Source organism: Anas platyrhynchos, chromosome 12 (genome assembly GCF_047663525.1).
Source record: "Anas platyrhynchos isolate ZD024472 breed Pekin duck chromosome 12, IASCAAS_PekinDuck_T2T, whole genome shotgun sequence".
Taxonomy (NCBI): domain Eukaryota; kingdom Metazoa; phylum Chordata; class Aves; order Anseriformes; family Anatidae; genus Anas; species Anas platyrhynchos.
In genome coordinates this window covers 322560-335591 of record NC_092598.1, presented here as the reverse complement: position 1 = coordinate 335591, position 13032 = coordinate 322560, and the positions used below count along the sequence as shown (strand labels likewise).

Below are 13032 nucleotides of genomic sequence, written 5' to 3'. Positions count from 1 at the left end.
CGGGGTCAAGCAGCAGCCGCTGCCAGGAGGCCCCAGAGCGAACAACCCCCAGCCTGCAGCAGAGCGATGAGCTGGGCTCTTCCCTAACAGGGCGCAACTGGGGCTGTCTCCACGCTCCTGCAACAACAGGAGGAAACGGCTCCTGCCTCCTGAGGGCACAGCTCAGGCACAGGGCTGCGTGGGACGGCTTCCAGCACCAGCACAGAGCGAGGATCCCTCTCAGCTGAGTCTGACCAGCCCAAAGGGCATCCCCAGAGCAGGACACGGGACCAGGTGAGCCAAACGTTTATTGACACTCAGGCAGGACCTGGGGAGCACGGGCTGGTAACAGCACGGTGTGCGGAGCGGGGCAGGGAGGATGGACCCTGCTCTGGGGACTGCACTGCGGGAGGACGCAGAGCCAGCAGCACGAGCTGGCTGCAGGGTCCCTGGCAAAGGGACACCCATCACCCCACAGCTGGGGAACCAGCCCACAGGAAAGCCCTGAGCAGCTGCGGCAGCGTGGAGGTCCCTTCCCCTGCTTCCCACCGGTGCAGCCCCAGCTCCACATAGCACTAACCCTTCCCCAGGGCCCAGAGCAGGGCCTTGTCTTGGTCCCAGCCTGCCCACGCTAGAAGCATCACGGCCGTCCCTGCTTTGCCATGCTTCCTCCTGGCCAGACCTCGGTCCTGCGATGCGTCAGCGCCGGTGATCCGCTCCAACTGCCTCCATGACACTCTTGAAGCCCTGCTCCCTGATCAGAAACAGCGCGTGATGGCCTGGCTGGCACAGCCCCGCGGCACCAGCAGGCAGCTGCCCAGAGCCTCCAAGGCCCCGGGGAGGCGGCCGGCCCCTCCCTCACCTCAGCAGCTCCTCCAGCTCACGCTTCACCGCCCCCACCACCAGCGGCCCTTGGTACACGAGTGCCGTGTACAGCTGCACGAGCGAGGCTCCGGCACGGATCTTCTCCAGGGCGTCACGGCCGCTGCTCACCCCACCCACGCCGATGATGGGCACCTGGCCTGCAGGCAGGCAGGGGGGCAGGTCAGCGGGGCAAGGCCAGCACACGCCCCCAGTCCCGCCCTGCCCCTACCTTGGGTGAGGGCGTACATCTCCCTCACTGTCTGCGTGGAGAGCTCCCGCAGGGGCTTCCCACTGAGGCCCCCAGGCTCCAGGCGCTGCATGCTCTGGAGGCCCTGGGGCCGACTGACGGTAGTGTTGGTGACAATCAGGCCATCCACACCTAGCTGAGGGACACAGCTGCGTGAGGACCCAGCTGCTGCGAGCAGCCCCTGAGCCTCATCCGCGAGCTGCCAGGCCAGCCAGGACTCCCCCCAGCACTGTGCCCAGAGACAAAGCAGCCACCACTGACTGCACAGTGCCTGGGGTCTGCTGGGATGCACGCAGCTACTCGGAACACTGACTGCAGCCAGCCAGAACTGCTCGTCTGCCTGTCCCTTCAGAGGTCGCTCGTCAGGATCACCAGCATCCTGCCCCACGCTGAGGCCAGGCAGGGGGTGCACAAGCCCAGCTCCTCAGCAGCCTCCCCTTCCCACTGCCATTGTGCCGCCCCCGTCCCCTCACCTCGCACACGACGCTGGCTATGTCCTGCTTGTCCTGCAGAGTCAGGTCTGGGGCAATCTTCACCAGCACAGCTGGCTTGTGCTTGCAGGGCAGCGTGTCCCTCTCTGCCAGCACCTACGGGGTACACACAGGGACACGCGGCAGTGTGTCGGGAACACGCACCTCCTGCTCCGGGCCAGGGGGACCGTGTGCACCCGCAGCCACAGGGACAGACCCTGTTGTCCCCACACTGCACCACCGATGGGACAGGCACCCAGCAACACGGCCTGGGGCACACAATGCGCACGAGTTGTGGGGCAAAGGCAGGACTGCGGTAACTCCTGATGTCATGGGATGCTCCTTGCAGGAGCAGAGCAGAGCAGAGGGCAGTGTCTCGCTGTTCACTTGCCCTTTGCTGGAGTACAGTGCCCTGGGGCACTCAGCGCCAGCCCATGGGATCAACGGCCGAGCAGGGGACATCTTGGTGGCTCTGCCCACTGCCCCAGGGAGCCACACTCCTCCCCGCGTGGGGTCACCCACCTTGGTCAGCAGGTCCCGCAGCTCAGCCTTGCCCTGCAAGTCCCGCAGCCCTGGGGTGTTTGGGCTGGACACATTCACAACCAGGTAGTCCGCCAAGGGTCCCAGCACTCGGACCCCAGCCACGTAGTCAGCTGCAGCATCTGTAGAGCTCTTGTTCTTGCCCAGGTTGACTCCAAGAGGCATCCCCGCTAGAACACAGACACGTCTGAGCCAGTGCAGCAGGACCAACCACCATCCGAGGGGCCAGAGGACCCGACAAGGGAGGTCCCATACTAGCTAAAAGCAATGTGGGGATAAACAATCCAAGAGTTTGATGGAGCTGGGACCTGAGACTGTCCTGCAGCCCCAGGAGCATCACTGTGGCTGGCATGGCCAGCACCTCCCAGCACTGCAGCCTCCAGCTGGGCCACCCAGTACAGGCTGCCTATGGAAACGACCCAGATGGGGCCCTGTTGACTTTGGCTAGTCTCAGCCGATGCATTCATCCCCAAGCAGCAAGCAGAGCCTCTACTGCAAAGGAACTGGCAGGAGAAAGGTGCTTGGTCACAGCCTTGAGAGCTCTTACTGTCCACGTACACGTTGCCTTGGCCAGCTCCTGGATGCTGTTCCAAGGCACTGGCATTGTACGCCTTCCCTGACCTGCAGCTAGCTGGAAGACCCCCAAATCCACGCTGCCAACCCCCAGAGCAAAGGTTTACAAGTTTGTCTCACCACCAGTGAGCTTGCGCTGTGTCTCCTGGCGGGCCCGCAGCCTGCGTTCCACTGCAGCGTGGCCGTGACTGTTGAATCCATACCTGGAACAGAAAAGGCAAGGTTCAGGACCAGGCTGGTGCACCACACGGGACACAGAATTGTGAGGAGGGCTCCACAGCTCCGCTCAGCGCACCCAGCGCAGCTGCAACCACAAAGCAGAGGATGGTGCTGGGGCCACCCGAACGCCTCCCCACACCGCCAGCACCCGGCCGGACACCTTGTGTGCCCCCACCTGTTAATGACCGCCTCGTCCTCCAGCAGCCGGAAAACTCTGGGCTTGGGGTTCCCCTCCTGGGGCTCGGGCGTGACGGTGCCCACCTCCACGAAGCCGAAGCCCACCTTGTACAGCCCGTCCACAGCCTCGCCGTGCTTGTCGAAGCCAGCCGCCAGGCCCAGCGGGTTGCGGAACCGCCGCCCGAGGACGCGCACCTCCTGCGGGGCAGCGCCGCCTGCGGACACCGGCCCGGCCCGGGGCCTCGCCCCCGGCCCCTCCCCCGCACCGGGAGCCCCCCCGCGGGTACCCGGGCCCCCGCCCCCCCCCCCCGGAGCTCCCCCCTCCCCCCATCCGCAGAGCCGTACCAGCGCGGGGCCGTCGGGGCGTGCGGCCGGCAGCAGCCCGCAGGCGGCGGCCCTCAGGGCCAGGCCGTGCGCGGTCTCCGGGGGGAGGCAGCGCAGCGCGGGCAGCGCCGCCGCCTGCAGCCGCTCGTCGCCCGCCGCCAGCGCCGAGCCCAGCAGCAGCCCGCAGCCGCCCAGCGCCGCCGCCAGCGCCCGCAGGCGCCGCTGCGTGAGGCCGTCAGCACCGGGGCGGGCACCGGGACCGGCACCGACCCCGGGCCCCCCGCCCCGCTCCCCTCCCGCCGCCCCCCGCCCGGCCCCGGCCGCTCACGCGCAGCGGCGCCGCCATCTTGCCCGGCCCAAGGTGTGCAGCGGCACTTCCGGGAGCCCGGCCCAGGGATTGGCGGAGGCCGAGGCGGCCCAGCCAATAGAGACGCGGGAGCCCAAGAGAAGGTCCCGCCCCCTCCACCTGCAACCCCGCCCCCGCCCCGCCGCCAGCTGGGAGCGGCCCCCCCGGGCCCCGCCACAGCCCCCCGGGCACAGGTGCTGCAGGGTAAGGGCAGCGCTCCTCGCAAGGCTGCTGCCTGCCTCGGCCCCCAGTACTTAAATCTTACCCAAGGGACTTAAAAAAAAAAAAAAGAAGACAATCCCCCTGTCCACACGCACCATAAGGCGGCGCAGGGCACCTGGTGGCTGACGCTGCCCTTGAGCCCACACACACACACACAGGACGCCCGATTATAATTTCAACCTTCATCACCCCTCTCTGGGGAAGGCAGCACAGCTGCTGCGGCCAGCCAGGAACGGCAGCCACAACGTCCAACACGGGTTTCCTCTATAGCTACCCGGACTGGTGCAAACTGTTCCCTGCTTCAGTCTCACAAGGCTCCCCGCAGTTCAACTCCTGGAGCAACGATTGAGAAAGCTGCAGCATTTGGTTTAAGTACAGCAGGAAGAGAGCTCAAAAAGAGGAGTGTTCGTTTGAGGTTAATATAGGAAACCGATTTCAGGGGGGAGTGTTTTAGAGAGAAGTTAATCACAGCTCCTGCCCTTCTCACAGGAGTTAGAGCCCACTCAGTCTTAGGTTTTCTTCTTTAGCTCCTCAAATCTCCGAGAAAGATCATCAAAGTCAATGTCTTCAGAGGCAGAAGAATTGGTGCCAGCAGATGCTGTTGGCAGTGTGTCCGGCACGGAAGGTAACTCAGGCAACACAAAGTTATCAATGGTATTAGGAGGTCCAGCTCTTGGTTTTGGAGAAGGTTCTGACTTGGGTCCAGGCCCTATTTAGAATAAAAGGAGTATCATTTCACCTCACTCATTATCACACTCGTTAGGCCAAAAAGAGACACAGAAACACATGCAAGAAGATCCTGCAATCAAAAAGGCAGCACCAATGACCAGTGGTCACACAGCTCTAACTGCACTTAGGCTCAGTGGGGAAAAGGTTTATAAGGCTGCAAGGAGCTGCAGCCGTGACAGACCTGGACTGGTGACCCCACCCTACAGATGTACTCGACTGTAGAAGATGGGCTGCACCATGGGGATTCAAGTCCCAGTTTTCTCCATTCCAACACCCCCTAAAGGGACACGTAGGTATCATGTGCTCCTATCACCCAAATGTCAAACTGAAGTGTACCAATCCCAGTGCAACGGCAGGCCTACCTCCACCATACACCACCACCACCTTCCGAAGTACCCCATGAGATTGTCAGAAATCCTTGCTGGAGCTGGCAAGGGTTTACTTACTTTAAAATCTACTCTGCCCTTATCTGCTACAGATTATAAGTGCTTTCAAAGCATACAGAGCAGAAGCACACTGTACAAAGCTGAAGAAATTGTGACCCAATTACGATACATGAAGCATCTCGGAAGCATGTAGGCAGAGGGACAGATACCAACTCCTCCTGCTAGCCCTGCTGCACTGCATGCGGCCTCAATGCTGACACTAACACAAGCGTATCTACCTCTCAGTGCTTACTTCTTAATTTCTGTTCCTGCAAAAACTGTTATATAAAGTATATTATCATTTTAATCCGTTGCTTGCTCATTTTATTCTGCAAACTGATGAGATAAGCTGAAGACCTAGTACTGATGCCAAAGTCAAACTCTAGTTGTTAAGTTTCCCAGATCCAATGTGTTTGGGAATACTCTCCACTTCTGCCATAGGCTTCTCCCAACACATTTTGAAAGCAGGATTTGAGTTCAGTTCCACACATTATTCCCTATAATGAAAGTTCACTCCCAGGGACGCTAGGATATCCCAGCCTTACCCACAGCCCCAAACCACCCCATGCCTCTTGGCATACTCACCAGCCACCGGCGCAGAAGAAGCATCCTTGTCAGCATTAGGCTCATCAATCTGAAACAGGCTCTCAGTTACTATCACTCTTTCCTAGCAGGCACAGAATCCCCCAGCTGTACAGGCACAACTCAAGTGCAAAAGCAGCCACACTCATGCACAGCAATGCACATGCCACACCTCCCCAAGAAGACAGATAAACCCTTGCTTCCAGCACACTCCAAAGAACCTGAATCTCTTCCCAAGAAAAGGAGGCACTGCTTCCATTTCCCTGTCCCTCCTTGTCAATCAAAGCAGCTTCATTGGCCATAACTTGGTACCAGATAAGCAGCACATCTACTAGCAGGTCTAAAAGTATTTATCAAGGACAAAAGCGGGAGAAGACTGCCCTCTTCATCCACGTAAGCACAGCAACTGCTTCCTTTCACAAGCAATAGATAAGCCCTTGTGATCAGCAGCAACGTAAGAAATGATCTCTTCAGAAGTCTTGAACCCGCTGGGCCAAAGGCCCACAGCATGGTCAGTTTTGCTGGAAGAACTCCTCCTTCCTGCTGGGCTGCAGTCAGTGCCATCTATCTGCACCTAGCTGACAGCTGCTGTACCTGTGCCTGCATCTCCTGGACTCAAAGGTACGCACAACTGTTGGGCTATACTTGTTGCTATTCATGGCATCGCAGAGACAAACACGTCACCAAAAAAAAAAAAAAAAGAGAGATGTGATCATGAACTGCAACAAAACCAAGCATGGAAAGCAAACTCCAGACTCCCCTTTCTTTTCCCCGATGACTTAGAAAAGTCTGGGAAAGGAAGAGTGCTTAAATGTTCTTCAGCTGGGTCAGCCAAAATTTTCATCCAGACTACCTACGTATTAGTTCAAATGCCATATTGAGACAGCCTGAAAGCGATAAACCTGTCACATTACAAAAACAGGATCCGGGGTCTCTGCTCATCAACTGTTTATCATCGTTTTAACAACACGGTAAAAATAAACCTTGGCTTTCCTCTGCAGTTAAAATACACAGAGGAATGAGGAACTTCTCACAAGACTCTTTCTCATCACACACCCACATTCACCACACCCAAAGCAATGCCGAGCACCACCCCAAAAGCTCCAAAGGTCGACAGCAACGTGCTTAATGAATGGCTTCCACTGCCCTCCTCTCAAGTTTCCCTCTGCTACCCACAGCGGTGGGTGATTCAGCTCAGGCACTTACAGATTCGTATGTTGGTGGGTTTGCTGGAATTGGCGGCGGATGAATGTTAGTAAAAGGCTGGTAGGTCCCCACCGGCAGGCCACTGAAGTTGTCCTGTACAGAGAGAAATTGAACAGTCACACGCCAGCCAAGTCACCTGAGAGCCACCATGGGACACAATACATCTACAGCTGCTACGGGAGTCAGAGAAAGTGGTAGTTTAAGGTAAGTATCCAACTTGATATAGATTATGCTCACTAGGAACAGATTCTCAAGTTTTAATCAGACACAGTCACCTGCAGCCACTGAACAGCACTACAAGTTATTCTAAAGAACCATCACGAGTAAACACTTCATCCCATGCAGTATTATAAATACCAGGTAATAAAAATGTGGAACACTCTGCCTTAAGCATTCTTGAGCCATCTCTCCTGAGTGCAACACCACAGAATGGGAAGGAACTCTCTATGGCTCACCGAAGGCTTTGTATGTATTACCCGTACTTGTAAAGCAACAGTGCCTCAAAGGTCTAGACTTAGAGCAAGTCCCCAGATTATTTATGCCTGGGTCTTCAGCCTGCTGACAGCAGTTGGCCCAGATTTTCCATGAAAAACACCACATTGTCGGGTCTTTATTAAGATACCAAGCCAACCCGCTGTTTTGCCACTCCCCAGATATCCTGTTAACAGCCAAGAAAGGTGCTCTTTACGGCTTCTGCCTTCCATTCCCACAGCAAATCATCTCAGAGCTGCTGGCCTAGTCCCCTCCCAACTTGGGTCTAAAAGCAAGGCACTTCTGCATTTTCCTTTGCTGTTCCCATCCCATAAAACTCACTTGATTTCCTTGACTGAACCTTGGCACGCTACCAGCCTACCAAGTTCAAAGTGCTGCTCCAACCCCAGGACAAAAGCCTGACAGTCAGAAGACTGCCTCAGGAGTTAGGTCTGGACTCCTCTGGTCCCTGAATGCAGAGGGCTGGCTGGAGAACAGTGGGAGGAATCTCCACAGTCAAGAAGCAACAAGAAGCTTCAGCTGTGCTGCCAACAATTTCCACTTCAGGCAGTTTCACAGTTACAAGATGGCCTTCTGACACATCACGTTGGCAGGTACAGATACTTCCCAATCGGCAGGGACAGGGCTAAGCATCACAACCAGTCCTCCACAGAAGAAAGGCAAGCTCAAACCAAAGCCACTTACCGGTCCCTTTGGAGGTGGATAGGAGAAGGGTGGATTTGGTGACGGCATGGGCATAGGCATCGGCACTGGCACAGGCACTAATCCATCAAGACCAACCAGTGGGGCAGTAAATCCACCACCTCCTCCCCCTCCATGGCCGCCCTTCTTCACATCATCAGTGAATCCCACGTCAATCAGATCTGCCTCCACGCCTGTAGGGGCTTCAGCCTGGGGAGGGAAGAAGAATCTCTTTTCTGATCACAACCCTCTGAACAGCGTTAGATGCAGGTTTTGTCTCTGGACAAGATGGGACAAAGCCAGAAGGACAGAATGGACAGCAACTGCATTAATGGAAGTCAGAAGAGAGACCAGACTGCAGCATGACAACAGCCATATGCCACAGTATGGGAAGTAGCAGGGATCCTGCTATGCTAGTACGCTAGGACTGTACAGAAAGCATCAAAGCACAGCTACCACCAAGTTTGGTGCAACACTTCAGACTGGTGCTCTGAACACCCACCCAAGTACTAATGGGAAAATTCCGTCACAATAACACAGAAGGGAGCTACAGACCTGCAGTGCCTCACTCACCATCACCACCGAGTCAGGCTCGTAGGGCACATTGTAGTTCTTGGCAATCTCAATGAGGTATCTCTCCACCAGAATCTTGGGTGGTGCCTCCACACTCAGCTTGTGCATCAGCTGGAACACAAGGGAGCAGAGATGCTCACGAGGAACGGGGCAGCACAACACAGCCAGGCTCTGTCCCAGCCAGGGCCACCTGCCGTGGGGAGCACAGCGCAGCGCTGAGGAGCCCTTTCCTCCCAGCACAGCACTGCCACAGGGGAGCGTGCTGGCAGCCACGGGACAGGGCTCCCCATGCTCTGAGCCTCTCCGTCCACAGGCAGCACAGGCAGACCCTACCTGCCAGGCACCTCAGCACCACGCTCCTGTGCTTCAAGGCCGGCAAGCCCCAGCAGCGCAGCCGTCCCACCCCACCCTGCAGCAAGCCGCAGGCATCGGCCACTGGCCACAGGAATAAGTGGCAGAAAGCCACAGCAGACAGATCTGTTCTGCCAGCTGAAGCTGGCTGTAGCTGTTCTACCAGTTCATTACCCTGTCATTAACTGTTCCAATCTGGTTTGTCCGGCACAGCTTCCCGTACTCCTTGCTGTATTTGGCACACAGCTGGTCAGCAACCTGCAGCAGGAGAGGAACTCTGGGAACATGCACAGCCTTGCTTTCCCCCAGCCACACGTTCCACGTTTCCTGCAGCCCCACAGCCCTCCCTGCCTCTATTTGCTCTCATTTCTGGCACCAAGAGAGCCCAGCTCATCAGCCTCAACTGTCCCTGAGGCTCCACGGTTCCTTGTAAAAATGAAACCTGGGCGGGGTCTCCACCTGCAGAGCTGGTAAGGTTATGTCCTTTGCCTTAAAGGCAGAGTCCCGGGCAAAAGCTTCCATCAGTTTCTCACAGTGTCACCCCCACCCTGCTAACACCTCTCAAACAACCCTACTCACAATCTTTAACTCAGCCACTTCTGACTGGAGCCGTGGTGCAGCCCAAATCAGTGTAGAGACCGCTTCTGCCAGGCCAGAGTCCAGCTCCCTAGGGACAACAGAAGTCTTTGCAGCCCTCAAGCTGCTCAGCCTTAAAGTCCCCGACCTCCATTCCAAGCTCCAGAGACTTCCCCATCTGGGGAAGAAAAGGCCTCTGGAGGCCCTAGGACACCGGGACAAACACGGGTGCCCTTCTGTATCCCAGGTGTGCCCCCAGCAGTTCCCCGCCCTGAGCCCAAGGGGCCTGGACCCTCTCCCACAGCACACCCTCTAGTCCAGAGCTTACTTCATGGACTGAATCAAGCCAAAGCGGGCTAGCAGCAGATCGCAGTACAGCTCCAGGATCTCCATGGCCTCCACGAGGTAATCTTCACGGATGATATGTTCCACACGAATCCTGGCACGCTCATCTTTTCCAGCTGCCAGATAATCTGCAATCTCCTTCCTTGCCTTCTGGGCCAGCTCAGCTACAACACATATCCCAAAGCCAGTCACTGTGCTGCCAGAGGTTGCTGCCTCCAAATCCCCCCGCAGCCCCCACCACACATATCCATCACCAGCTTCTCTCTCTCCATTGAGCCTCTGCAGTGCAAGACACGCAGCCACGGCTTAATGGAGCCTTTGTGTCTCAGTCCACGCATACCAACTCACAGGAGAAAGGGCAGTGGGCTTTTGGCTGTTAGAGACACTTCTACACCTTCAATTACCTTGCAGAGTCGATCAAGACCATGGGGTAAATCTCTTAGCTACGTCTGATCAGGGCAGAGCAGCCCAGGTGGGGAGAGACACGCACAGGAAATTCCTCACTGTGCTAGAGGCACAGAAGGGCCAGGAGATGGTCCTCTGGGCAAAGTGGACCATCCCTCACACACAGCCCACAGCTGTGACCCCGCACACCTTGTCAGCTGCACTCTGACACCTGCCACCTGTTCCTGTGGGGACCTACGCACCAGGGCAGAACACAAGGCCTGGATCCAGCAAGGAAGAGCAGAAGGCTACTCCATCCTTGGCCCGTGAAATTCCCCCGACCCCAGAAAAATCATCTTCTCGAGTCTCCTGAGCCCCAAAAGCATCCTGGGTCACACCTACCCCCTCAAATACTCACTCTTCTTCTTCTCCAGCAGTTTGAGGCGATTGATGACAAGGCGTAGGTTAACTCGCAAGCGTTCAGCTTTGAATCCAGAGCCCAACATGATGAACAGGTTCTGTGCGAGAAGACGAGAAGGTCATCACCACCAGCAACCGATGGTCACACCAGAAGAACACTGGTTACTGCTTTACTCAGAAAAATATTAAATTCAATGAAGGCAAATGCTGGTTTCTAGAAGGGCGACTGATGCTCTGTGCTTGTCAGCGTTCAAGAGGCATTTGGACAACGCCGTCAATAATATGCTTTAACTTTTGGTTAGCCCTGAAGTGGTCAGGGAGTTGGACTCCACCATCATTGCACTTAACTATTCTATCCTACGTGTCCAAATGAACAGCTACCTGCTATTCCTGAATCTGCTTATTTACAAATGACTGGGCCTACAGCACCACCGTTCCCTTTCCCACCTTACAACATTGCACCAAACCAAGGCCAACAGCAAACAGAAACTTCCTGAATATTCCCCTTCTGACAGACTGCATCTCAACCCCAGAAAGAGATGGGAGATGATAAAAAAAAAAGTGCCTACTCCATAAAAAGGTACAGGGCTAGAAAACGTACCCTAAAACGTTAACTTTGAAAGCCTGAGTATATTCAATTTGGATAGCTAATGCTAGCCACCAATGTGAATACCAGCATACGGTAAAAATTTAAGAACTGTGATTCTATGTTAGATAAACACCCAACAGCAATAGTCTGGGAAGAAAAATGTGAGTTCAACTCAGTAAGGCGAGCTACACAGTATTTTGAGGTTCCCTACCCTAGATTTCTTTGAAATGCAAATTAATATATATATATCTCACATCATCAGTAGCAGTAAGTATTATACAGCATAAATAGCAGAAGACATGCTTTCACTCATTTACTTTGAAAAGTGAGACAAGTAAACCAATGGCTGGAGATGCCAGCACAACTATCACACGGTCAGATCCTATCCCTCCCTCCAACAAGGAAACAGCATTTTTAAAGAAGCACAGAGGTCAACTGCAATCACCCATCTCTGTCATATTAACGTGCAAGCCATAGAACAGCATGCAATTAGCCTGAGAACTGTGTAAACTAAGGCTGGGAACCAAGCTGACAGTCCTACCATCAGGAGGAAGCCCTGTGTTCTCCCCACACTCCTCCTGCTTTCCCAACCCTTACTCTGGCATTTCTCCAGTCTCTCGTGAGCCAGCTGAACTAATCAGTCGTACAGAAAACTAACTCAGAAGACACTTTACTACAGCACTTTGTTACGACAAGAAATGTTTGTCAGAAAAATCTTCCTTAAGGGCTATCGCATTGAAAGACCTTGGCTTGTACCCGAGGGGCACGACAGAGCAGACTTCTGGATAGCGATAATGTTTTTGTACGTCACAAGTTGCTTGTATACAGTTCACTGCTTCCTAGCGTGCACCGAGTCTATTTAGCTGATCTCTTCGCACACCAGTACGATTATCAGCGATACACGGAACCAACGAAGCCCAAAGAACTCCGATACAGAAAAAGGCGTGAGTTTGTCTGATGCCATGGAAAGTTTTGCCCTTCCGTAACCTGAACCTCCAGCCCCGCAGTAACTCCGGAGCTCCAAGCAGCAGCCTCGGCACAAGCCGCCCCGTCTCTGTACGAGTACGCGCCTGTTCCAAAACCCTTCCCGCTACCGCCGGGCTGCTGAAGGGCTGCTCCAGCCCGCATCGCCCCGGCCTGCGGGCAGGCAGCGCTCTGCCCTGCCTCCGCCCGGCCCAGCCTTCCCTCGGGCAGCCCGGGGCGCCGCCGGGGCGTTTCTCGGGGCGCTGCTCGGCCAGCGGGGCTCGGCGCGGCTGCCCGATGGCCCTGCCGAACGGCACCGGCCCCGCTCGCGGCGGCAGAGACCAGGAGAGAGGAGAGACCCCCCCTCCGCCCCGCCCCGCCCCGCCGCCAGGCCCCGCCGCGGGGACGCCTCACAGCAGTGCAGGTCCCGGGCCCATCACCCAGCCCCCCCCCCGCCCCACCGGGTCCCCCTCCCGCCGCCCGCCGCTCACCGCCGTGCCGCCGCGCAGCCCGCACGTACCCAAAATGGCGGCCGGCCGCAGCGCCCCCCTCACCTCGCGGAGCGATCCGCGGGGCCGGCACTCCCCGCAGCCGGCCTCGTAGCCCGGGCACGACCGAGCGGGCGCGGCGGCTACGGAGAGGCCGCGCGAGCCGCCCTCCGCACTGCTGCGGCGGAACCCGGAGCGAGAAGCGGCGGCGGCACAGGAGGAAATCGCTACGCCGAGGGACTACATCGCGGGGCGGAGGGACACCCT

At 56.6% G+C, this 13032-nt stretch overlaps 2 protein-coding genes and 1 long non-coding RNA gene across 7 annotated transcripts; 1 reads left to right on the top strand and 2 right to left on the bottom strand.

The window, feature by feature from the left end:
- Positions 1-135: 135 nt before the first annotated feature.
- Positions 136-2786, top strand: LOC140003494 (uncharacterized). The gene is made up of 2 exons (XR_011812282.1): positions 136-273; positions 2248-2786. It is a non-coding gene; the product is annotated as an uncharacterized lncRNA (long non-coding RNA).
- On the bottom strand, positions 270-3810 carry DHODH (dihydroorotate dehydrogenase (quinone)). Of its 2 annotated transcripts, XM_027466689.3 has the most exons (9): positions 3722-3808; positions 3415-3615; positions 3068-3267; positions 2794-2876; positions 2083-2270; positions 1564-1677; positions 1073-1226; positions 842-1001; positions 270-733 (listed from the first exon to the last, which is right to left on the bottom strand). In XM_027466689.3, the coding sequence occupies exons 1-9, from the start codon at positions 3737-3739 to the stop codon at positions 679-681; spliced, it is 1173 nt and encodes a 390-aa protein (XP_027322490.1). In that variant the 5' UTR covers positions 3740-3808; the 3' UTR covers positions 270-678. The 2 variants fall into 2 exon arrangements, with proteins under 2 accessions (XP_027322490.1, XP_071899963.1); XM_072043862.1 differs by lacking the exon at positions 3415-3615 and having other exon boundaries at positions 3722-3810.
- Positions 3811-4128: 318 nt separating this feature from the next.
- On the bottom strand, positions 4129-13025 carry IST1 (IST1 factor associated with ESCRT-III). 4 transcript variants are annotated; one of them, XM_027466690.3, is made up of 10 exons: positions 12769-13025; positions 10724-10823; positions 9905-10085; positions 9580-9667; positions 9175-9258; positions 8650-8760; positions 8080-8286; positions 6904-6996; positions 5701-5749; positions 4129-4670 (listed from the first exon to the last, which is right to left on the bottom strand). In XM_027466690.3, exons 2-10 carry the CDS (start codon positions 10809-10811, stop codon positions 4471-4473), a joined length of 1101 nt encoding a protein of 366 aa, XP_027322491.1. In that variant the 5' UTR covers positions 10812-10823; positions 12769-13025; the 3' UTR covers positions 4129-4470. The 4 variants fall into 4 exon arrangements, with proteins under 4 accessions (XP_027322491.1, XP_027322493.1, XP_027322494.1 ...); XM_027466692.3 differs by having other exon boundaries at positions 12798-13025; XM_027466693.3 differs by having other exon boundaries at positions 12832-13025.
- Between the last annotated feature and the right edge of the window lie 7 nt (positions 13026-13032).